The 26,141-nt window shown below is 42.5% G+C and overlaps 1 protein-coding gene across 1 annotated transcript in view; it reads left to right on the top strand.

Annotated features, from left to right (window-relative positions):
- Positions 1 to 18,361, top strand: part of SLC15A1 (solute carrier family 15 member 1) — a 30,438-nt gene extending 12,077 nt beyond the window's left edge. The window contains exons 7-22 of the mRNA XM_086482049.1: positions 417 to 500; positions 1,636 to 1,718; positions 2,869 to 2,955; positions 6,651 to 6,740; positions 8,004 to 8,048; positions 8,155 to 8,187; positions 8,325 to 8,413; positions 9,592 to 9,673; positions 11,140 to 11,265; positions 12,635 to 12,784; positions 13,204 to 13,253; positions 13,782 to 13,889; positions 14,032 to 14,128; positions 14,579 to 14,725; positions 15,537 to 15,644; positions 18,173 to 18,361. Coding sequence (XP_086338175.1) covers positions 417 to 500; positions 1,636 to 1,718; positions 2,869 to 2,955; positions 6,651 to 6,740; positions 8,004 to 8,048; positions 8,155 to 8,187; positions 8,325 to 8,413; positions 9,592 to 9,673; positions 11,140 to 11,265; positions 12,635 to 12,784; positions 13,204 to 13,253; positions 13,782 to 13,889; positions 14,032 to 14,128; positions 14,579 to 14,725; positions 15,537 to 15,644; positions 18,173 to 18,361 — 1,568 coding nt within the window. The remainder of the gene's footprint in view (positions 1 to 416; positions 501 to 1,635; positions 1,719 to 2,868; positions 2,956 to 6,650; positions 6,741 to 8,003; positions 8,049 to 8,154; positions 8,188 to 8,324; positions 8,414 to 9,591; positions 9,674 to 11,139; positions 11,266 to 12,634; positions 12,785 to 13,203; positions 13,254 to 13,781; positions 13,890 to 14,031; positions 14,129 to 14,578; positions 14,726 to 15,536; positions 15,645 to 18,172) is intronic.
- The last annotated feature ends 7,780 nt before the right edge of the window (positions 18,362 to 26,141 follow it).

Genomic DNA, 26,141 nt, shown 5'->3' with positions numbered 1-26,141 from the left:
CTGAACATGAGGAAACACTGTCACTGTGAGGGTGACCAAGAACTGGCACAGTTTTCCCAGGGATGTGGTAAAGTCTCCTTCCTTGGAGATAATTCAAAAGCCATCTGAACATGGGCCTGTGCAGCCGGTTCCAGGTGGCCCTGGTTGAGCAGAGGGGCTGGACCAGATGACCTCCAGAGGTCCCTTCCAACCTGAACAATTCTGTGATTTTTATGATGTGTAGTTCCTGTTTTCAATAATGAAAGCTAAGTTTGATACTGATTATCCACTCTGTCAATAACTTCATCAGAGATCTTTTTTTTAATTTTTTTTTTTTTTTCCCTTGAGTTAACAATGAATGCAAAGAACAGAAACCCTATGTAAAATACTGGCAGTCATGACTGGGACTTTTTTCCTAATGTTACTTTGTACTTCAGCTCAAGAGTGTGGCATTCATAGCAAACAGCGATGTTACCCACTAGCTTTTGGAGTTCCTGCTGCCCTTATGGCTATTGCCTTGGGTAAGTGAAACTGTTTCCATCTTGCTGCTTCAGCTGTAGACGTGATTAGATAACAACAATCTCAGAATAATAAGAAAGTGGTAGAAATCCCCAACCAATACCTGATTGTTTCTGCAATTTTTGACTTTAATGTTTTTCTCAGGTGGATGGGATTAACCTGAAGAACTCGCTTTTACAGAGGAAACTGATTTGCCAGGAGAGACTGATGGGGCTGGGGAGGGGCACAAATATACCATTGAATACTGTATATTATGTAATTTACTGTCTGTATTTCTTGGACTACTGAGGTGTATAAATAAGATCTTTTGAATTAAGTGTGAGAATTCTGAGAAAATGGGGCTTTTGGAAACTATCCATAGTCCAGGACAGCGAACTGTATAAGGTAGTTGTCCCTGCACTGGAGAAATACCATACTGGTGTGTCAGTATTTCTCAAACACCTGCATTTTTACTAGCTGCACTAGGGTCACTCCCCAAGCCTTTCTGCTGCAGCACAAAAAGCAGGAGATTGGGGGGTGTCAGTATATATCCCGTGTGGTCCTGTTCCTTCATGGTCCTAACAGGGAGCCCACCTGGGGGGGCTTCCAGTTGCCAGTGACACCATCTTGTCCATGGACCCAACCCAGGGCGGATGGTGGCTGTGGGGGTTTGCCTGTGTCCTGGCCCGCACATGGGAGGGTGAGGCTGGGGAACGTGCCTGGGCGTGGGAGCTGAGGACACCTTGGCAAGTCCTGCCGTTCAGGCAGAGCCTCACGTGTCCCCACGTGACATGAGCTGCAGCGTCCTGGGCTCCTGAAAAGAGCCCATAAAGCTGTCTTAATCTGGGCTGGCAAGACCAGAGTCAAGCTCCTAAGTGGTCCTTGTTTTGACCATCCTTCAGTTAAGCTAATGTCCCACTGAGGGCTCACCCTAAGAGTTTCCATATTTAGTCCTTTGTCTTAAATAGAAGCGATATGCTGGTATTAATTTGATTTATTTCACCATATGACAACATGCCAATACATCATTTCATTGCTCCTCAGGAGGCTTATTCCCACCCTGATGTAACTCTTTGACTGTTAATTTCCACACCAAATTAGTTGCTGCTATTTTCAATTAATCCTGAGTTGCTTTTGTTTTCTGTTTGTGTATTGTAGCTGTGTTTGTAGCTGGAAGCAGAATGTACAAGAAAGTTCAGCCTCAAGGAAATATAATGGTTCAAGTTTCCAAATGCATTGGAGTAAGTACTATTTGTATTCCCAAAAACCCGAGCAGTAATTTTAAAGCTGTTCAGTAAACTTGCCCAGATCAGAAATCTGTCATAATATGAGGAAAGCCTCTGAAGTTTTCCACTTTTTTCCTTACAGGAGACTTCTTACTGACACTTCCCGTTTTAGACCGCCTTTTTATTTATCTGTAATATAGATATTGGTTTATATGTGAATTTATACACAAAGGAAACAAAGTAGGATGTCAGTGATGTGTAAAAGCTTATCCCATCTTCTGGGAATCATTTCTTCCTCATTTGTGCACCTTTGTGCAGCCCTGTAGTAGGAGACAAACATGCCTTGACATGAGTTAAGAGCAGAGCTACCAGTGTATCTTATCAGCAAAAAAATTATTGCTTATTAAAAGCATGTTATTTACAATGCAGTGTTATATTGATCCCTAGTGTATGAGAGACGTCAGGGTGGTTACGTGTCAGTGCAATCCTGCAAGGAGGGGAGCTAAATCTGCATGAATAGCACTGCATATCCCAACTTTGCAGTGCCTCAACTTTATGATCAGTGGATTTTTTCATTTGTGGGCTGCTTTATTCTCCATGCAGATCTGCCAGCTTATTATAGCTCAGACCATTGCTTATCTAGTGAGCGCTGTCAAAACCAAATCTCTATAGGTGACTTTGGCCATTGCTTAAAGTGCTGCCCCTAAGGTCCAGCTCAGCCTTGCATGTTTTTCCATGCAGAAAGATTTAAGAGTTCTTCAGGACTATATTTGTTTACTTTCAGTGTCAAGGTACGAGGAATATCTACAAGATGCAGCTTCTCATACTGCGATGTATTCTTACAGCCATTCAGCTCTGTAAACCTGTGCATATGACACTCTTCTATTTATTGTTGTGCATAAGTCTGAAGTTCCTAACAGCAACCCACATTGGGAGAGTCTACTCTGGGCTGTTTGGTTCACCTGATCGCACGTGCACACTCACTGGATGTGCAGTGTGAGGCCTTAAATACTATATTCCCTTAGATGCTTCTGTTAACTGCTCTAAGCAAGTCACCTTTATCACCCTCTAAACACTAGAAGGAATGTCGTCTTTAATGCCAGAACAGTTTACATAATATATAAATATTTGCAATGCCATTAAACAAAATCCTGTCTCTCCTCAGTTTGCCATCAAAAACAGGTTTCAGCATCGCAGCAAGCAGTTCCCCAAGAGAGAGCACTGGCTTGACTGGGCGAGTGAGAAATATGATGTAAGTACTGTGTGAGCACTCCTGTGTCGTGACATCCCCTGACCCTCAGCTTCTCTTCTGTCTGCTCTGATCCATTGCCTCAAGTGCTGGGCAAATAGTTCTGGGCCTTTCAATCATCTAGAAACTAATGGTCTGGCCAAACCTCATTGGTACCCTGGGATTGCAGGTCATCACCCCAACTCCTGTGCAAGGAAGAAGAGCTGTGTGAGTTGATGCTCTGTGTGATCATAGGCTGCCCAGGGAAATTCAAGGAAGATGAAGAAAAGACTATTTCCCTTGTTGAACAAATATAAGCACCTATTAGTTTTTGAGTAAAATGCAAACCTCTGTTACAGTCTCTACCCTCCAGCATCACAACAACAAAAAAAACACAAATATGAAGCTTTAACAGATATAAACACCCATGAGCAAGGCCTGCACAGAGAACCTGCGCCAGCAGCACACAGTGGGCACCAAAACAAGAAACCAATACCAGCAACACACAATAGGTACCAGAAGAAGACGAGTGCTCATAGTAGGTGACTATTTGTTAAAAGGCACTGAAGGGCCCATCTGCCAACCTGACAGAAAGTCATGGGAGGCATGCTGCCTTCCGGGAGCTGAGATCCAAGGTGTAGCTGAGAGAAGGAACCACAGCTTGTCAAGAGCACGGACTACTACCTACTGTTGCGCTTTCATGTGGGCATGAATGATATAACAAGCCACAACCTGTGTAGAATCAAAGACTACTTCAAAGTCCTAGGATCAACAGTGAAAAATTCAGGCACCCAAGTTATCTTTTCCTCCATTTTACCGGTTAAGGGAAAAGAGGGAGCCACAAATCAGATAATGCATATCAACTCTTGGTTATGTGCCTTGTGAGGGTTTTGGGTTTTATGACAATGGGACATCCTTCAACATTAACCTATTAGGGAGGGATGGAATTCACCTGTCTGGCAGAGGCAAGGGTATCTTTGGTAAAAGGCTGGCCGGCTTGCTAAGGAGGGTTTTAAACTGAATGTGTCTGGGGGTGGGGTCTAGGGTGGCAATGCTCATGCCACTGCACTAGACTGGGGAATAGACCAGGCCAAGCAGAGCAGCAACAAGGGGCCCAAAACTGCACATAGTATTCTGCCACTCCTGAAGAAAGGAGGCAAACTGCCTCAAGAGCACGTATAGCTACGGTAGATCCTCCTCCAGGGAAACCTACATGCTCAATTACCTCCCTAAAATGCCTGTATACCAATGCATGCGGCATGGGGAACAAACAGGAAGAGTTGGAGGTCTGTGCGCAGTTGCAGGGCCACGATCTTGTAGCAATAATGGAGACATGGTGGGATAGCTCACATGACTGGAATACTGTTGTGGATGGCTATGTGCTCTTCAGGAAAGACAGGCCAACCAGGTGAGGTGGGGGAGTTGCCCTCTACGTGAAAAAGGATCTAGAATGTATTGAACTTTTCCTAGAGGAGGAACAGGTCGAGAGCTTGTGGGTGAGACTTAAAGGGTAAGCTAATATGGGTGACACTATTGTGGGTGTTTACTATAGGCCACCTGACCAGGAAGAGGAGGTGGATGAAGCCTTCTACAGCCAGCTGAAAGTAGCTTCACAATCACAGGCCCTGGTTCTCATGGGGGACTTCAACCACCCCAATGTCTGCTGGAAAAGAAACACAGCCAAGCAGCCATAGTCCAAGAGGTTCCTGCAGAGCATTGATGATAACTTTTTGACACAGGTCGTGAAGGAACCAACGAGAAGGGCATTGCTCAGCCTCATACTGACAAACAAAGAAGGACTGGTCATAGATGTGGAGGTTGGGGGCAGCCTTGGCTGTAGTGATCACGAGATGGTGGAGTTCAGGGTCCTGTGTGGAAGAAACAGGGCAATCAGTAAGACTGCAGCCCTGGACTTGAAGAGAGCCAACTTCAGCCTCCTCAAAAAACTACCTGAAGGAATCCCATGGGCTAGAGTTCTAGAAGGCAGAGGGGCCCAAGAGAGCTGGTTGCTATTCAAGCACCACTTCCTCCAAGCTCAAGATTGGTGCATTCCTATGAGGAAGAAGTCGAACAAAGGAGGCAGGAGGCCTGCTTGGATGAGCAAGGAGCTTCTGGAAGAAAGCTTCAAAGGGAAGAAAAATTTACAACAGGTGGAAAAAGGGGCTAGTCACTTGGGAGGAATATAGAAACGCTGCCAGAGAATGCAGGGATGCAACGAGGAAAGCTAAGGCCCACTTGGAATTAAATCTAGCCAAAGATGTCAAAACCAAGAAGGGCTTCTTCAAATACACTGGTAGTAAAAGAAAGGCCAGGGAAACTGTGGGCCCATCGCTGAATGAGGTGGGTACCCTGGTGACAGAGGATATGGAGAAGGTGGAGTTGTTGAATGCTGCCTTTGCCTCAGTCTTTAGTACTAAAGCTGGCCTTCAGGAATCCCTGCCTCTGGCAGTAGGGGAAGAAGTCAGAAGAAAGGAGGACTACCCCTTGGTCAAGGATTATTGGGTTAGGGATCTTTTAAGTGAACTTGACACCCACAAATCCATGGGCCCTGATGCACCCACGAGTGCTGAGGGAGCTGGTGGATGCCATTACAAAGTTGCTCTCCATTGTCTTTGAAAGGTCATGGAGGACGGGAGAGGTGCCTGAGGACTGGAGGAAAGCCAGTGTAATTCCAAATTATCCTGGAGAAGACTGAGAGGGGATCTTATAAATATCTAAAGGGTGGGTGTCAGGACAATGGTGCCAGGTTCTTCTCAGTGGTGCCCAGCGACAGGACAAGGGGCAACGGGCACAAACTGGAGCACAGGAAGTTCTGCTTGAACATGAGGAGGAACTTCTTCACTCTGAGGGTAGCAGAACACTGGAACAGGCTGCCCAGAGAGGTTGTGGAATCGCCTTCTGTGGAGATATTCAAAACCCGCCTGGACGTGTTCCCATGTGACCTGCTCTAGGCTAACCTGCTTTGGTGGGGCACTTAGACCAGATGATCTCTAGAGGTCCCTTCCAACTCCTACTGTTCTGTGATTCTCTCTATAAACTGGCTTCAAACAAAAAATGCTGATTTAATGACTGCAGAAGGGAAAAATGGGTGTGGCAGTGATGGGCATGGTTAATGTGCAGGGCCATAACACTTGTCAGAATCAAACTGCAGGATTATGCTCAGGAATTTCAGTTTAAGTGGATAAACACTGCATCCCCCCAGCCTCAGTACAAGCTCCTTACCGTGACTCTCAAAGCCTTGTGTCCCACAGTGCCCAACCATGCCCTTTGCCTCCCATCTACCCTGCCTTGTTGTCAACGGCAGCAGAAACCTTAGCCTGTCCCCTTAATTTTCTTTTTGCCTATATGCATTTTTTCACATGTGAAATGCATTCCTCAGCCACCCATTGTTCAAACGCCTCCTTCCTAGAAAAATAACACAGCACTAAGTGCTAAATCTCATGCTGCCATCAGTATACATGCCAAGAGGCCCAGGTCTCTGATATCAGTGTTGCCTTTAACTGGCAGCCCTTGCCACACCCGCAAGCAGACCTTGGGCTTTTTAACGGAAATCAGCAGAAGTACCCACAACATACAAAGTTTAGGACGTAGGTAAACATTATGCTGTGTCTTTACCTATTGCTGTGCTGCAAATAGCAGTCTGCAGCTGGCTGGTTTTGTGTTTGTTTTGTTGGTTTTTTTTTTACCAATACCTCTTGTGTTATTCTTCTTTGCTGCAGAAACAACTGATTGCTCAGACTAAGATGGTGTTGAAGGTGCTTTTTCTTTACATCCCTCTCCCCATGTTCTGGGCACTTTTTGACCAGCAGGTAAAGTAGAAATTGTTTGGCTTGGCAATTAGAGCTGTACCATGTCACTCTATGTACTTTGAGGTCATAAGACATAGAAGGTGCCTATGGGAGGGTGGAAAAATATTATTTGCAAGTGCTTTAACACGGTTCCAATGCAAAAGGGTAGCTACTGAGTCATGACAGTACAGGATATTCTACAGCCATGGGAAACTCAGTTTACCTGGACGTGCCCAGGACTGATTCAGTGCCTGAGGCCTCTCTAAATCTTTGATCAGCCAGGACTCAGATGACAAAACAGTAATTTAAAGCTTTCTTAGTTCTAATGCTTCTTCTACTGTCAGTTGTAAGATGACATGTAGGGACCTAGTGTAAATGCTCTGGAGAATCAGGAATGAAATGCTTAATCCCTCAAACGTGTTATAAATACCTCACACCTTCAAGCAGAAGTATAAGCCTATAACTCCCATTCATTTGGTGGTCTGAGTGCTCAGGACTCATGAAAGCAGGCTTTCATAGTTAAGTATTGAAGTATGAATTTAGGAGGGTGTCTGAGAGAACCAGGGGCTGACAGCTTTATCCAAGGCAGACTGTAGGACGTTTGGTCCAGATTGCCTAGATTGTGCTGCTTTAGTCTAGTACTAGTGAGCTGTATCAGTGTGGCCTGTTACAAATAAGCAAGCCTGCTGTAAAATTCAGAACTAAATACTTGCTACACGAGTAATAACTTGTACTTGGACGGTGGTACATTGCGGGTGGTTAAAGGATCTCACCACAGATGCAGCAATGCATGTTCCTGTCTCACCCTGGGCTCAGGCTGAGACAGGAACACTTGACAGGTTTTCTGGGCAGAGGGCTCAAGGCAGATCCAGCCCTAGCTTGGCTGCTCGCTGCTGGGCTGTGAGAAGGAAGGATGGACATGTCAGTGATTGGGAGGGGCTCAGGCTCAGGCAGGTGGCACAAAGGCACTTGGGTGGTTTCCGTGCACAGCAGGCAGCAGTGCTCTGCACAGGATGTCCCTGCCATCTCTCCAGCTAATCTCTGCGCGTAAGTTTTCCACTCTATTTTACAAAACTAGTAAATAAAGTGAAATGGGCCACAGGGATCACTTTGTTCAAATATTTACATAGCAAAGTAAGAATACTCCTGTAGCTAGCTCTTTTATTGTATTCTGTGTATTTTTATTGTATTGTATTTCCCAATGCTTTACTTAAGAGAACAATTCAAAAGTAATTTTGGAAGATTGATTTGATGTGGCATTTAACTTTCTCTTCTTTTGTTAAGGGGTCAAGATGGACACTGCAAGCCACAACAATGGATGGGAATTTTGTAGGTTACTTTTTATTGCCTTTTTTTTTTTCTTAATTAACATTTACTTTTCAGATCAGTTTTGTTTGTTGACATAATATTAACCTATTTATTTTTTCTTTACCAGGGAGCCATTAAGATTCAGCCAGACCAAATGCAGGTACGGTAATCTTCTACAGTAATGTCTGCCAATTCTAAGTACTTCCCAAAGATTTTTTTTTTTTTTAATTGCCCTCCGTTAAAAAAAGGCCTTTGAAAAAAATTTTTTTTTTTCCTTCTTATGTTCACCTTCAACAGACTGTGAATCCAATTCTGATTATTGTAATGGTCCCAGTTGTAGATGCGGTGGTTTATCCTTTAATCAAGAAATGCAAGATCAATTTTACGTAAGTTGATATACTTACCTGACTTCATTTTAGTGGTTTCTTTAAACTGCTCTTCTAGCCCTAATGTAACAAGAGCAAGTGTCCAGCTAAGGAGAAAACAGCAGTGTATTTAAAATGGAGTTGTTAATTTAAAGAAATAAAAATAAAAAAAATACAGAATACTGCAAGTGGTCTGTACAGGCACCACAGACAAGAGGAAGAGAATCTAATAATATTTTTGAGTTAAGAGTAAAATCTTTTGGTTGCAGGAGAGATGCTGTTTACAGTTTTCCACTGCCCAACATGTCTACACCCTCTCCTTCCCAAAGTACGAATAGAATATAGAATAATAAAAATACAACATACGTCCTTAGCATGTGTCATGTTTTGGGCTTAAAACTACCTGAGACATGATGTTCCCTCTTCAGTCCCAGTGAGGAGTCTGGCTCACTGGATACTTCTAGGTGTAGCTTCATAGGACATTGCACATTATTTTTAATGTTGGTAATAGAGTGTCTAACACTTGCAAGTTGGAAAGGTAGAAAATAATATATTTCTTAAACCAATTTTTATAGGGCTAAGATGCAATGCTTTTTTTCCATCTAGTTATGAAAAACTGAGGGTGTGTGCTGTGCTGGAAACAGTGTTGTTCATTTGTAGACAGTCTATATCTGACAAATGATGCCATAAATTAAATACCTAAAATTTATCCTTACAGCTTACCTGAATGTCAGTAGATGTCTCCTAATTCAACATATTTCCCTGACGCTTTTTATTCAATATTTTGATTTAAACATATCAGTACAGACGCAAGTTGTTACCTTTTTTAGCAGGCATAACTTCTTGTCTTTTGGGTTTTTTTTTAAAGCTAACAACCATACTGGATTATTGTGGGGTTTTCCTTCTTGCTGATCAGACTTTTCCAGAAATGTAATAATTATGTTCAGTCAACGTTTGAGCCCAGCAGATGCAGAGTAACAAGTTATTAAGATTCTGCAGGAAAGCTGTATTTCCCAGTAGTACAACTATGAATCGAGAGGTACACAGCTTAGCAGGTTACTTTCTGTAACAACTTCAGCCCTTTAAACGGTGGTAGTGCTGCTTGTGGCCATTTTAGTTTCCCACCATGGAAAGAAAAAAACCTAACAGCTGAAGCTTTGAATTAATATTGACACGTACGTGTTTTGTCATTGTTCTAGGCCCCTGAGGAAGATCACTGTTGGTATGTTCCTTGCATCTTTGGCTTTTGTTGCTGCTGCCCTTGTGCAAGTGCAAATAGATGTAAGTTCAGCCACATGCAAGTATTTCCTATTAATATTTAGTTGTTAATAGAGATTAAAGTGTGTTTAAGGGGAAAATGAGCCAAGACTTCTAAACTCTGAACCAAGCATATGAGCACAGGAGGTAGAGGGAGGAAAAATATTAAAGTATATTGCAATACTGTGATTAGCATAATAAAATTAACTAGCTGTGAACACTATCCTGCAAAACATCTTATCTGCCATTAACTTAAGTCACACATTAAAGGCAACCTCAGGTCTTTGGTTTTCAGCTTTTAGTCTCAATTTAGAGATTTGTTTGGCCTACCTGAGGGCTGCCTTTGTGTCTCTGATCTCTTCTGATATTTAGACTGGAGGTGAAGTGTAACAGTTTGAGAAGCATGGGCAAAGATTATGTCTGTTGAAGATGGGATTTATCACACCCTAATTTTCCTTGCCCCAAAGGGAGGTGTCATGCCTAAACCAGGTAAAGGTTCCCCCCCTGTAGCTGGGGTGTCAGCAACACCTCTGAGAGGTGATCCATTGCATCCTAAGATCTGAATATGTATCCAGAGGTGCCTGCCTGTCTTCATGCAGTATCAAGGCAAGATGTGGAACTCTTAAATAGCTTTAGTTAGGAATGAGGAATTTTCTCCTTAATGCCTGGGTCCAGCAGTGAAACAAGATTTGTATTCAGCTCTGCCTCTTGAAGTTGGAAGTAAAGGGTCTGGCCTTCAGCTGATGTAGACACATTCAGGCTATCTTCTTGAACGTCCTGTTCAGAAGGCCAGAGCGGTGTGCACACACACGTACTGGCATTGGGCAGAAGCTTCATCAAAGCTAGTAACTTGCCAGACTGTTGCACAGGAATCTCCTGCAGAAAGGTAAAGATAGATGTGTTTTTATTGTGATGTACCTAAACAGATTGAAGTGGACAAAAGTATGGGAAGGGAGGAAAGGTTGAAACAACTGAAATAAATACGATTCTTGTCTCCTGATGCTCTGCAAGAGCAGAAGCTATTTGTTGTTAGATCTGGTGGGAAGTGGGATCCAGAAGTTCAGTTTCTCTGGCCTGTCACTCTAGGCAGTGCCCATACATGCTTCTGTCCAGTTCAGCAGCACCAGTGCTGGGGGAGAATGAGTTAGAACATGGTACAAAGAAACTCAGGAACCCAGGCAGCCATAGGATGTGGGAAAAGCCCATTCCTTGAACTGCAGAGTGGTCTTGGTCCATGCAGAGTGTGATCAAAGAGGAACCACATCTGGCCACAGAGGCATAGTTGTGGATGAGACCTCTTTCCTGAGGTAGTAGTAAGGCAGCTTGTGAGACTAGTGACGAAACCTCTCATTAAAGTTGCATCCCTCTGACAATCACAGATCATCAGGCAAATGCTAATCATCATGAGATAATTCAGATCACAGTAGCTACAGTACTTTTTCCATGTGACTTGGAACAGGGCACTGATTTTACTTTTTTCTGTCCTACAGAAAACTCTTCCAGTTTTCCCTGCAGCTGGGCAATCTCAAATCAAAATAATAAATCTAGGTACTGATAATACAACAGTTCAGTTTGAACCTCAACTTCAGAATGTGACTGTAACATCTATGGAGTCGGTAAGTAAGGGGAGATGGGGAATAGCAAGCTAAAAAAGCCCAACATCTAATGGAGTAAATCAAAGTGGTCCTGAACTCATCGCTCAAAATGGAGTCTCTTTTTTTTTTTTTTTTTTCCCTCTATTAATTTTAAATAGTTTGGTTGTTTGTTTTTGTATTGTGGAATGAATTGTTACTGAAGACACAGTGAACGAAGAAAATGGTAACTATTTCCATATTCGGAGAAGTATTAGTCAGTTTTGGCAAGAGGGTTTTTTTTAAGAAACTCAATAGTGATTTTTGAAATTTTTGATTAGTTTCTTTTGCTAAAAAGGTGCCATTTCTTAACAGCAAGAACACCCCTTCCTTCAATAGAAGTCCATTCAGCTCTAGTAACTTGCTACTCTGTGAGTGATCACTTACTTGAACAGGGAGCTTTTTCTGTGGCTACATCACATATTTAGCTTCAGATTTTTCTGTCAAAGAACCTTTTCAGGTTCTATTATAGCACAACCTTGAAAGCCTTATTGGCAGCAAGATGTGGTGGAGCTGATGGACATTTTTAATAACGGTTATTGGTAAGTGTGTTCTCTAATAGCCTGCAGTCCTGTTTCCATGTAAGAGGAGAAACACTATTCCATCCTCCTCCAAATTTGCCTCACATGGAAACTGAGCTGTAAGGAGAATCTAATGGCACCTAAATTATATGCTGATGTGGAATTGATACAACTATGGTAGATACCTGAAAATGAAGGGCATAAAATGCTCAATTTCCTAATATAGACGTTTTATAATCCAGATGTTTTGGATTATAAAATGCTTTTTATAACCCTGTAAAACAAAAGGGTTATTCAGTACCACATAAACATGTTTATTAATATTTGAAGTATGTTATGATGACAAAATGTGTTTAGAATATTTAAAACATACCCTGGCAATAGTCCCGTTATGCTGAAACCATAAAGATGCAGCTTGCATTTGCATCTCTTAGGAAGCGTTGCTATTTAGAAAATGCTGCATCTGAACTTATGCTAGTGCTGCCTTTGTAGCTAAACAGAATTTTACTTGGTGGTGGTAGTAAGCCTGATTTATCTGGAGCAAGAAATACACAGGAAAATCTAACAGCTATTCCAAAATGCTTGTGGGGAACTCATGTTACTTTAAAGCTTGTGTAATGGAAGAAATTAATTTTAAAAAAATCAAATTAAATTAGTGCTTGATGTATAAAACTTAACAAAAATGAAAGTTAGGAGATGCTTATGATCTCTGGCACTTCAGAAGTAACATACATGTAAACTTCTGACCCCCTGGGAGTCCATACCACTCCCTCAAAGGTGCAGACAAACATGCAGTTACATGGAAATTCATAGAAATTAATTTTTCTTTGTAGACAGGCTACATGACATTTGAGACGTCTCAGTTGCAATCAATAAACATAATTTCTGGAAATAAAACTACAACTGAAGTTACCATGTTGCCAGGGGGAGACCGTCACACTCTTGGAGTTAAAAATAATGCGACAGACATTGTTGCTACATTGGTAAGTCTGCTTAATTCCCAAGATATACATTAACTTCTTAGCAGTTGTCTACATGGAGTGTGTGAAGCTGAGAAGACAAGCTCTGGGTAGCTTTTCACTTTGTTTTGTTTTCTGTCTCTCCCCTCTCTGCTGTACCAGTGAGACTGGTGAGCTACAGAGAGCAGGGCAGGATGTTGTTTTGAAAAAAATGTAAACAATTACCAACTTAGTATTTAACCTGACAATTACCCGTTCACCAAGACTTAAATGTCTGGTCATACAGCGTTTTCTAGTAGACATATATCCTGGTAGGATCCTAAAAGGGAAGGTCTGGAGTCTTGCTGTGAAGCCTCTGTTAATTCTCACTGCTATGTAATAACGCACATTTGAGCTGTTCGCTGATGCCAACAAAGTATCTTGATAATGGTCTCTTCCACCAGCTGTTTGACAATGTCACATCAAAACCAGAAGAAGGAAATAATCTCATCAGGTAGAGTTTGTTTTGCTCCTAAATTTTGGCAGTAGTGTGACTGTCTCTCCAATCTGCCTCTTGGGTGGACTGTTCTTGCTTAACATAGCTTTCTATACTGTAGGAACTCTCTACTTGCTGGACACTTCACTCTATGTTTAGAGGTTGTAGGAACTTCTGGGGCACAACTCATCTAAGCTGTCTTCCATATCTACTTTGGGTATAATTTGGCTAAAATTGGAAGTGTATGTTTTGCTCTGTTATCTAGACTTTTTTTGAGGACCACCAGCACAGATTGCACATCTATAACTCCTTTTTAATCTTGGGTAAGAAGTATCCTACTACTTCTCTGCTTTTCTTCTACGTCTTCTACTTGCAGATGCACTTGTTACTGGTTGTAGTAGAGGCTTGCTTTTTGACAATTCGTTTGACAAAAATGAAAGTGGAAGACTTGATGCTTGTGCTGCCAGGATATTATTAAAAGTAAAATCTGTATTCTTTGACTTATACATATTTTGTTTAGTATTTCACCACTCTTGCATTTTAAAGGTTTATAAACAATTTGCCTGATACTGTCAACGTCACTATGGGCGGTACTTCTTTTGGAATTCTGATGCCTCTTTCTGCCAGTAATTACAGACTTTTTGCAGGAGGAAGGTAAGCATTTTCCTTTATCCTTATCTAACCACTTAAACATACTTGTCCTTAGGAAAAGGACATAGAACTGTCTCATTTTATGTAATACAAATACACACAATTGTCTATACCTATGTTCTGAAATGTGTTTTTTCTTTTTCAGAGAAGATAATATTACAGCTATTATAGATTTCATCCCTTGTTCAGTTACTTCAAAGACATTTGGATTTGGCAGTGCCTATACAATTGTAATTAACAAGGTGAGTTAGCAGTGCTGTTGGATGGATAATACCGAATTACTTTTCATGTCAATATTTTTTTTAATTAAAAAAAACCCCTCTTGTAGAATTATCCCTCTTGCCCTTAATTGTATATATGATAGAGTTCTGGTATGTTAAACAGAACATAAAACCATTGTTAACTATAAAAGTAATGATGGGCATGATAATGACATAATGCAAGGATTAATGTTCATCACTAATGGCCTTAAATCTTTAGCGCCTATTACACACTAAGTATTTGCATGAAGTCTGCTGTAAAATAACTATTACTTTATAACTAAGTATGCAGTGCTTCATATACAATATTTCTTATTTACCCAGAACCTTGTGTATATATATTATTATAGAGATGATATAGAGAACTTCTTAAAGTCCCTTTAGTCTATAGACACTCTATCACTGTTCCTAATGTGCTATTTTAATTTCCAGTGTGCTGGATATGATCTTGATGTAATATACTCTGAAGATATCCCACCCAATACAGTACATATGGCTTGGCAGATCCCTCAGTATTTTATTCTTACATGTGCTGAAGTAGTCTTCTCTGTCACTGGGCTGGAGTTTTCATACTCACAGGTAGGTTTTGCTCTTCATTGTGTTAAGAACCCTGGTATAAATGAAGATCATCTGTGATCTATTGTTTTTAAGTGGTGGTTCTGTATTGCTGCTTTGTTTGAAAAATTATGTCCTTCAGAGCTCCCTAGCAGGACTACAGGCTGGTGCAAGTTGGCCTTGTTTCACTGGCATTCAGTGTTTTCCATGAAGCGATGCTGTTTTATACCACTTGAAGACTTGACCATCAGTCCTCAAATCTCCTTCTAGCGTGTGACTTTCCATTGAAAATAAGTGGAACTGTACTGCTGCTGTAAAACCATACTAAAGAGTCCTCAAACATAAAATGAACAAGTTCTGACAACTTACCTCCACACCAATTTCTTCTATGCGGTGTTTACCAGCAGTTTAATTACACACTCTTAACTCCTTTGTCTTCTAACTCCGGTTCGGTATTAGCTGTGTGTATTTCTTCCCTTAATTCTGACTCTATAAACTGCGGTGATGGGAATGTTCTGAGATGTGACTTGTTAGACTAAGACGCACTCAATGTCTTTATTTAATGCTTACCATGCGTGACTGAGATGTAAAATGTGCCTGTTTAGTTACTCAATGTGTATAAAGTAAAAGGTGTTATAATCAGTACTAGTAATCTTTTTCTCATCAAAGCCTTCTCCAGGCCTGTTTAGCAATTTTTAATTAAAAAAAAAAAAGCCAAACCCAAGAAATCCTCCTCCTTTCAGAGAACCAGTGTTATAATGTAAAAAATGCAGCAAATACCAGAAAATAAGTGATAGCAGTGTTTGACTAAAACTTAAGTGTCCTACTTCTGTAGGCCCCATCTAATATGAAGGCAGTGCTGCAGGCAGGATGGCTGCTGACGGTGGCTGTCGGTAACATAATTGTCCTTATCGTGGCTGGAGCATCCAAACTCAGTGAGCAGGTAAGCACACAAGCAATCAGCATGTTATTATATTACACTATGAGAATGCAGCTTTAATACAGAGGGGACTCATGGCTGGTAATCCTCAACCACAGCTTTAAACATCAGCATTATAGTAGATTTGCATTTACAATTGGAATACAGGAGGTTAAGCTTTAGCTGCAAGAGTGAACTAGTCAGTTGTAGAACTGGTGCTTGACTGAATAATCTTATTAGAATATATAAATAATAGAGTTATGAAGCTTTATAACCTATTAGGATTAAAACCAGCATTGAAGGCTGTGACAACAGGGTGGTAACTTGTCTCCAAGACTCTTCTAGAGTTTCTGTTGGACTTTTTCCTCAGCACTTCCCCAACATGTGTGTGTACACACATTATCTCCTTCTATGACAAGACCCACCTGATGAATGAGGGAAAGGCTGTGGATTTTGTTTACCTCAACCTCCATAAAGCCTTCAACACGGTTTCCCACAGAATTCTAGTGAAGATACTGGCTGCTCATGGCTTGGATGAGCGTACGCTCTGCTGGGTAAAACAATGGCTGGACGGCCGGGCCCAGAGAGTGGTGATCAGTGGAGTTAAATCCAGCTGGTGGCCAGTCACAAGTGGTATTCCTCAGGGGTCAGTACTAGGGCCACTTCTGTTTAACTTATTTATCAATGATCTTGACAAAGGGATAGAGTGCTCCCTCAGTAAGTTTGCAGACAACACCAAGTTAGGTGGGAGTGTTGATCTACTTGAGGGTAGGGAGGGTCTACAGAGGGACTTGGACAGGTTGGATCAATGGGCTGAGGCTAACTGTATGAGCTTCAACAAGGCCAAGTGCTGGGTCCTGCACTTGGGTCACAACAACCCCATGTAACGCTATAGTCTTGGGGATGAGTGGCTGGAAAGCTGCCCGGCAGTAAAGTATCTGATGGGGGCACTGACTGACAAGTGTCTGAATATGAGTCAGCAGTGTGCCCAGGTGGCCAAAAAAGTCAACAGCATCCTGACTTGTATTAGGCATAGTGTGGCCAGCAGGAGTAGGAAGGCGATCGTCCCCCTGTACTCGGCACTGGTGAGGCCGCACCTCAAGTACTGTGTTCAGTTTTGGGCCCCTCACTACAAGAAAGACATTGAGGTGCTGGAGAGAGTGCAGAGAAGGGCAACAAAGATGGTGAAAGGCCTAGAGAGTAAGACTTATGAAGAGCGGCTGAGGGAACTGGGGCTAAGAAAAGGAGGCTGAGGGGAGACCTTGTTGCTCTCTACAACTACTCGAGAGGACATTGTAGAGAGGTAGGTGCTGGTCTCTTCTCACAGGTAATTAATGACAGAACAAGAGGGACTCAAGCTGCACCAGGGTAGGTTTAGGCTTGACATTAGGAAAAAAATTTTTCACTGAAAGGGTTGTCAGACATTGGAGTAGGCTGCCCAGGGAGGTGGTTGTGTCACCATCCCTTAATGTGTTTAAAGGTTGTTTAGATGTGGTATTTGGAGATATGGTTTAAGGGTGTACTTGGTAGAGTAGGTTTGATGGTTGAACTTGATGATCTCAAAGGTCTTTTCCAACCTGAATGATTCTATCATTCTATGAAACAACTTTAACAAATATTTTCTCAGCAAATGTTTCTACCTCTATTTATCTGATGTTTGCCATTCTTAACTCTTGCTCTGTCAGGTGCCTTTGCTTGTAAGCAGCAGTTTCTAGCATCTCTACAATAAAATGCTTCTCCTAGTGTGGAAAGGCTGAGAACTTGGCTGAAATTCTAGACTAATGGGATTAAAACATATCAAAAATCTGTTTGCTGCTGCTGCTGAACCTTCACCTGCATACCTCAGCCTTGCCCCATTCTTCTTGTGGTTCCATTGGTTTTAAATCTCATTCTTTGGGGCATGAAAGTTGTGGTTCTCCTGGTGAAGAGCACTTGGACAAGACTTTCTCAGACTACTAGTGGCACTGCCTAATGAATCGAAAGGGATATCTGAGAGGGATATCTGAGAGGGAAGAGCCTGTCTTTGAAATGGGCCTGGAAGTCCTGGTTTCTGCTAAATTAAGCAGAAAGAGCATGAAACAGCTGTTGAGGCTTTTCAGCTGCAGACAGCACTTTGAAACCAGAGTTCCCAGTCTTGCTCCCTGCCCAGATTTGTAATCAGTAGAAACTTTTTACTGCTGACCTAAGTGGAAGCCAGGATTGCTGCCAGCCTGGCTTAAAATGAGATTACCTGACTGAAAGGAGGGACAGAGTTTCCTTTTCAGTCTTTCAGTCCATTCCCATGCCTCCAGGAAAATGGTATTGTAGAGCTTTTCAGCATTCACAGAACATTTTCTCTTCAATGAAGACAGAACTGCTGAAAGGGCCTCAATTCTGAGTTGCTTTAATACGTATTATATATATCTAATACTTAGTCCTTTAAATCACGTGATACTTGTTATGTATGCTCAATTTCACATTCTGAATTAACTTCATTTCTTGCAAACTGTAAAATGGTGTAATTCTTTCGAGGAATGAATATTGATCTGTTTTGGTTTTTTTTTTTTTTACAGTGGGCGGAGTATGTGCTGTTTGCTGCCTTGCTGTTGGCAGTTTGCGTAATTTTTGCTGTCATGGCTTATTTTTACACCTATGTTGATCCAAATGAGATTGAAGCCCAGCTGAAGGAGGAAGAAAAGAAACAAGCCAAAGAGGCTCCAGATATCTGTGAAAAGCAAGCTGAAGCCGTCTCTCGGATGTAAAAGGTGTACTCAAGGAGTATTTGTAGATTATAGCATCCCATTAACTACCCTGCAGTAAAAGGAATTGGGGTATCAAACACCTCTGGATAATATATCTCATGGGAGAGGTTAAAAACTGTTTTAACTTAAAATGTAGCCTCTCCAGGGAAGCAAGAGGAAAAGATTAGTCTCTCTTCTACTGGACCATGGTATCCTGAAGAAACTCCAGCAGAATTTGCACTCTTAATGTACCTCAAGTTTAAATACCATAGCATTAAAATATTGAAATTGCACTCGGCACTACTAGACCCTGTGAAAATATGTATTTTTATACTGCATTTCAATTTTATATCACTAAGAAACAAGTATTGCTAAGAAATAGTTATCGAAGTCAAGCTGTCTCTATGACCCCTCTAGCCTCACTGTTACTTGAAAGCAGCAGGTCACATGTGCCTTAAATTCTCTTGTACTTCCTTACAGATAATGGGAGCAAAGCAAAGATTAAAATGCTGTCTATGCTACACATGGCAGTAACTTGGAAATGCACTGTAATATAATGCATTATGTGCCTGTTAAGTACCCATTTGACACCTATTATGTTTTTAATGAAATATATTAATGAGTTGTCCACTCAGGTAAACTGACAATGGCAAATGATGTTTGGAACAAGCAACAGCAATAAAACTTGTAACAAAACAAAGGAAGTGGTGTAAGAATATGACTTACAGTGGCATGTTGACAAAACTTGATGCTGCCTCTCTGCTGCCTCTTCATATGCGCTTTGTCACTTGGAGTAATGGACTAGTGTCAGTCTTCTCTATCTTAATGCACTTGTTAACAACCATCAAATTTGTAGTATGGAAGACTCAGTTTTGCTGCTTAACAGGATTCTGTAGCCCTGTGGACCATGTTATAGTGTCAGTGGTCCATGTATTGTTTTGGGGATTCTTGTATTTAAAGCCATGGCTTACGCTTTCTCCAGCAGGTGGCTTGGACTCACTGGCCCCTCTAGCAGCCTGGCCAGACTTACAGCTGCTTTGATATCTGGCTCCCAATACTCTTACCCTATTTTACAGAGAGTCCAGCTTGATATTTGCAAGTGATCACACAGACCTACATAATCAAGCACTGTGCATGTTGCTGGCACTGCAGATGCATGGGCCTCTGTGACCCCTGGTTCCCACTCCAGTTCCTGACATTACACCTCCATGTACACACATCCATGGAGAACAGAATCCCTCACCCATGAAAACAGCTAGAAGTGGAGTTCGATAAGGCAAGCCCAAGATGCTTTTCACCTGCATCCCTGCTAGTCCTGTACCCCATAGGCAGTAACCCCTGTTGTTCTCTAACATCATCCAGGGAAGCCTTTCCCATGGATTCAAGACGCTGGGTGTCTCCCCAGCCCATGAGGCTGAGGGTCTCCTGGGACAGCCCCAGGAGGAGCTGGTTCCTTGTCATCTCCTGAGGAGCTAGGAGGGTTTTGCACTAGCTTCACTTGTGGTAGACTAACCAGCCTTTCCTTTGCCATACAAGTTAAGTAAAATTGTCTCTTAACTGTATCCCTACAGGATAGCATCTTCTGTCTACTATTTTGCTCATACCAGGTGAAATGTTCATTTAGCATTTTAACTTTGTTTTTCTTTGAAAGGCAGGTTGTGTGTCTATTTTTTATATCATAAGCTGTTGGAAGTTAGCACTTTAGCACCCCCCCTAACTTGTCTACCCCAGGGATGGATGTGTTTTATGGGTAGAAAGCCGCAAATGCTGTGAAATTAGATGGGAAAGCTTTCTGGCAAGGAGAAAACAAACTCTTCCATCTCTTCAACCCTATAAGGTAGTATGGAGACAGTCATATGTGACAAGATTTTATCTCATTTTCAACAGGGATTGAAGTAATTAAAGTTAAAACATCCATGTGCCTTCTCATCCAAAATTTGATGTGAAAAATATCAGGAACCTTGTATAGACACCTGGGCAGCTCTTGTCAACATTGCTGTGACTGTGTCTAGAAGCTATGGGCAGGGAATTGGTCTTTGGGCTGGAATCAGGTGGGTTTAGTCCCTTAGTTTTGAGGATCAAAGAGGTAAGGTCAATCTCTAAATCTGACAGTATTTAGTTTTGGATGCTGCTGTCTAGACTACCAGACTGCTGACAGGGTCTTTTGCATATCTTTTACCGTTACAGAGAAGACACCCTGAAATCAAATTAATGGTTGATCATTCTAACTTCAGTATTTATTTAAAACAAATGAGCAAAAACCTTTAAAAAAATGCAAGAGTGGTAAATTATGAAAGCCTGTTCTAGCAGTCTAATCTGCACTTGTGTCTGGCCAGGTAGATACAGGAATGTGTATGTCTGTACAGCTGTAGGCCATCCCATAATGTCATGGTCATTATAGAGGGGGAAGGTTTGCTGAGGAGAGAGAGCTCCTGTGGGGCTCCTGCTGGGGTTCCTCCTGCTCCTCCTCTGGTTTCTCCCAAGGACTGCTCTCTGTTTGATTTTGACAACTGGATATTCATTTGGCTAAGTATATCTCTGGTGGTGGTGTTTTAATTAAATTTGTTTCACTTTTACCTACAGGTCTGCTCTCCTTTTCCCCCCATTCCCCTCCCTGGCTGGTGAGGGTTTGTTGGGTGAGAGTGACAGTAACAGTTTAGCCCTGGGTGCAGCCTAAATGTAGGCATACCTTAAAGAGAGATGAATTATGAAAGGGGAAGTAACAACTCCTGAAATCATTCTACTCCACTAGGAGGTGGTTCAGGACAGGATGCTCCATTTCCAGCCTAATTCAATCACTGCTGTTCCTCCTAGAGATACCACTGCAGGACAGGATTTTGTGGAGTTTAGCACAGTACAAAGGTAACGTGAGAACCTGCAATTCAATGGACTCTCCATTATTGCTGTTAACTTTTATCACTTTCCCATGCTCATTCCTAACCTGAGTCAAAGCTCTGCATAAAATACATGATGTCCAGGGGTGGATAACAAGTCTATGTCCCAGGAAGTTTAACAGCTGAACTGATTGCGTATGGGTGAGAGAGAGGTGAGGAAGATGAGCAAAACAGTGGTTTTTAGAAAGTAGCTATGTGCTTACCTGAATCAGTTCAAAACACAAGTACATTTTAAGAAGCTTACGTGAGGATCAGTGGCCACCCACTGCTGGCACCTACTGTGTCACTTGGAAGCTCTCAGCAACATCCTGGTGCAATGACTCTATGGGATCGTGAAGGGGGACAAGTTAGGGAAAAAATAGGGTGGGTGGGGGAACTGGTTTGTCACCTTTTTGTAGAAGACAGCGTGGTGTATATGTTTCATAACTGTAGAGAGCTCGATGAAGAGCTGGGAGAAGGTCTCTTGCAGCAGGGTCTGAGTAAGCTTGGGCGAAAGGTGGGGCATAGGCAGTGCACCCTCACAGGTGAAGCCCGTGCCACAGCAGGCACAGTCCTTCCTTGTGTAGCTTTCTGTGTCCAGCTGGGCTGGACACGGCCAAGCCTGCTTGTGCTTTTGTAAAGGGTTATTTTCAATGAGTTGCAGAGCCAAAAGCCTTTTGGCAACGGGACAACTCATGGAAACCACATGTTATTATTTCCTTTGTTACTGACACATCAAACACTGATTTGATGATCTTAAGCAGTGTTACAACTGTCAGTGCATCCTTAAAGAATCTTAATTATTGCAGAAGCTAATCAGATAGGTTTGCCTTTGCCAGCAGATGTACTGGGAAGAAAAACATGTCTTTCCCTGCAATGCCACAATTGCCATAAGACCTTCTGAAACACTCATAAAGAGACTATCTGCAGTGAAAGTGGCTGTCTCAGTAACACCGTTCTGGTATTTTGGGGGAGAGGGGGAAATAAAAATTGAAGCTGTGGAAGCTGCATAGCTAAATAACAAATGAACAAAAAAGGTGCAAGAGCTAGGCATGAAACAGAGTAAGGTACTTTCACAGCACTCTGTCTCAAGCTGTTGTTGCAACCCCTCATTTGACCCGCTTCTGCTGTTAGTGGCAAATAAAACCCTCATGAGATTAAGATGAAATCTCAGCTATCTGCTTACGTGAATTATCTCCTCCTGTGAGATTCATCTGAGTGCAATGTATGTCCCTGCCAGAGCTTCATTCCATCATAGCAAATATAGCGCTTTTTTTTGCTCCAAATTGAACATCCAGTCGTTACAGCTGGGAGAAATACTTTATTTAAGCCTGATAAACTTAAAATTAAAAAATACCAATGCTCCTCGTGCATGTCATGCTTCCTTGGTAGTAAAAATTAGCAATGTCTTTTACTTGGATGGGAGTCCTATTTCCTAAAGTTCTTACCGTACAAAAAATATTTCAAGTAAAGGTTAATTCAATTGGTACAGCTCCTTCAGGCTTGTGCTTTACTTCAACAGAGTGCCTGAGATCAGTTCTGTAACCACCTAACTGAATCAATGACATTGGAAGTGTTTTTACTGAAATCTGATCCCAAACATGGGAGGGTAGCGGGGCAACACTGCTGCCTGAGTTTACTAAAGTTAGAGCCATGGATGGCCCGTGCTGGCAGGGCCTGGCTGAGTGCTGAACCGGGGCGGAGGGGGGCATGCGGAGGGGGTAACTGCGCGTGAGAAGCTGAGCATGGAAATGATGTGGTGGGGAGAGGACCTCCAAGTCCTCTATATTTGCACCCTGGACTTCTGCTGCTCTGAAGGGAGCAGCAATGAGACTAACAGTCATGCTGTTCTCTGTCGCAGCAGGGTAAGAAGTTGCTGTTGCAGATCATCTCCTCCCCGTGTTTGGGACCAGGCTGTGGTCATTCACCATCATGTTCCTGATGGGACTACGGAAACCCAGACTGGGGTTTGGGGTTTTTTGTTTGGTTGGTGTTTTTTTTTTATTTTTATTTTAGCTCTTTATTTCATGCATTCATTGCAAGTGTGACTCATTATTTCTCCGCTAGCTCAGCTTCAGAGCAGATGGCTGCCCCAGCACCTGGTGACTCCATGCATAGCACACAGCTGATGAACTCACTCCCTCTCCTAACTTGCTGCCACCCCGGCTGTGGGAGGCAGACACAAGGTGCTGCTCTGTGCCACCTATTTCCAGCTCAGGGAGCCTGGCAGAACCAGGAGGAACCAGAGAAGCCCTGAGCCTGCCTTGAGGCAGCTTGCAGAACTGGAAGGACTTATTTGCTTTGCTCATATCGGGCTTTTTTTGCAACGAAGCACCAGTGTGTGACTACAGATTTTAGGTAATATGAATAATGATAGAATATACGACGCTGTCCTACCTTTATTCAACCTTTTTTTTTTTTTTTTTTCCCCCGCCATCTTCAGGCTCCTTCCTCAGGCAAAACTTCCCTAAGTGTCAGCCCGAGGTCCTCAACAACCTTTCCCCCCCCCCCCCGCCCCTGCCGCGGGAGCGGCGGGTCATTTTCTACCACGAGGTGGCAGAAAAATACACGGCAGAGGCGGGAAAAGGTGAGGAGGGGCTCTCCCTCCCAGAAAACCCTCTTGCATCCTCGCTCTAATGCTTTTTCACTCGCAGTTTTCACAAGCTTCAGGTTATCCTATGAAAATCCCTCCTGCATAGATGAGTATCACTTTTGAAGACCGTAGGGCTGCTGTTATGTTTAGGGAAATTAAAATATCTGTATGGATTTAAGCAAGAGATGGTCCCTGGCAGTGCTGGTGGAAGTCATCTAGCCTTAAAACTTTTAAAAACTTGTTAAAACTGCCAAAATCGTATACGGTATTATAAAAAGAGACTTTGATATTGAAGAATAGTAAAGAACAAGAATAAAGCCAACTGTGCTGCAGTACCCAATGCTCTTACTCTAAAAGATGACAAAATCACTGGGTACAGCTTCATATTGCATTTAATCCAATTTAACTGCAGGACTTAAAGCCCAGGCATGAAACCTTGCCCTAAGAAGCAAAGCCACAAGCAGGTTTCGCGGATTTTTTGTAACTGAACAAAATGTCAGTCAGATAAAGCAAAATTGGTTCCTGTGGGCACAGCAGACTCATTTCCAGAGAAAATAGCACCATGTTAAATATAGGGATGTGTAGACTCTCCAGCAAAAGATTACTTTAACTGGATACAGAATTTGGTCTGAATCTACACTTGTTCCTGACAGACTAAGGGTGCACTGGTTCCAGATTCCTGCCTCCTGACTGACTTCCCAGGCTGTTAATCTGTTGTACAACCACTCAGCCCAGCCCCTGTCTTTAAAAGAAAAGCCACAATCACCACATTTGGTAGGGGCCCCAGCTCTTTGACATGGCACTTGGCGAGGCCACGCCAGCTAGATACAGTCCATTAGGGGAGTTTGCCGGAAAAGTATCTCATTCTTGAACGATACTCTGTTTTAGACATCTCCTAAACACTGCTCTTTTCACACTGATGTCTTCTCAAGTGTATTCAGAAGCAGGTTTTTGAGCTATCCCACAGACTTTAGGGGTAAATTCAGACATGATTAGGTAAGAGCTTTGAGTATACAGCTGTTATAGTCCTTGGGAAGGCAACAAGGAACCTCCATAGCCTGTGGGGCTCTGGATGCTGCTGTTGCAGGGGCTGAAAGGATTGTGAGCAGGGTCTGGATGGCCCCTCAGGCAGCTGGTCTTGAGGAGGTCTTCAAACAGAAGGGATTTGCAGTGAGTTGTGACTTGGATGGGAGAGTTTTGGGAGGCAGGACTGCTAGGAGGATGAGATTTGGATCACCCTGGTGTCACACGCTGAAATAGTTTGGGAAGGGCTGATGTGGGAGAGTTTGGGACGCCAGGTGCCAAGCTTTGGGATGGGAGGAGTTAGAAGAGCCACCGGATGGCAACTGCCGAGGCACTTCTAACCACATCTTCAGGTTGGGGCCAGACCTGTGTGCAAGGACTGCTGCACCCTGATCCCTCTCCCCAGAGCTGCTCCTCCCTGCTCTGTCCTCCACTGTGTCTGCCCTGTGGAAAGCAGAGGAAACTTCAGCTCAGGATTGCTGTATGAAAGAGGTGTGTTTCCAGCTCAGATTAAGTGAATATGAAACGATGCCACTGCTGAAGAAGGAAGGTGGTTGCTGAGAGGGGCAGTCTTTGAGCAGTTAAAACCCCTAATGATGCTGCACTCTCATCCTCGCATGGACTTCTTGGAAGCCTAGAATTTAATTTTAAAGGTGAACTGAAATGTTTTAAAAATAATCTCTGCAGAAGTTGGTTAAACACCCAAATCATTAAATGCAAACACTTTACATGTATAAAAATCACAGATAGATGTACTTTGAAAGTAAGTGCTTCTTTCTTTGTTTAACAGCTGGAACATAACTACATGGTCTTCTGTTTCTGCTACAAGAAAAACATGTGGTAAAACCTTGAGCTGTAATAAGGAACAGGTTAGAAATTTTTATTTTACTTTCATAAATACAAATAAATGCAAGTATTACATTATTTGAGAAAATTGCTTATGGAAATAAGTCAGTGGCTACAGAGTCAGCCTCTGTACAAGTGAAAAAGAAAGATGTGCCATGGGCAGAGGGGCCTATGTACTACCTACAAACAACAGAAATCTTGCTAAATAATCTTTCCAGTGATATCGGTATGCTTTGCCCGAGCCCCTCAGTGCACATAACTAGAGCACCTTTCCATATCTGCTCCAGGCAGGTGGTGTGTTGGCACTGGAGGGCTTCTCAAGAGAAGGGCGGGGAAGGTCACAATTTGCACCAAGGGAGTTTGGGAGGAAGGTGTGGTTGGGGGCAGGACGTATTCTAGGTGTAAGAATCAGAATGAGCAGAACTGGGAGTTGATGTATAAGACAATTGCAGTATTAAGATAACAA

The sequence above is a fragment of the Leptosomus discolor genome, chromosome 1 (assembly GCF_034619465.1).
Source record: "Leptosomus discolor isolate bLepDis1 chromosome 1, bLepDis1.hap2, whole genome shotgun sequence".
Taxonomy (NCBI): Eukaryota; Metazoa; Chordata; class Aves; order Leptosomiformes; family Leptosomidae; genus Leptosomus; species Leptosomus discolor.
This window is presented reverse-complemented; position numbering and strand designations above follow the sequence as displayed.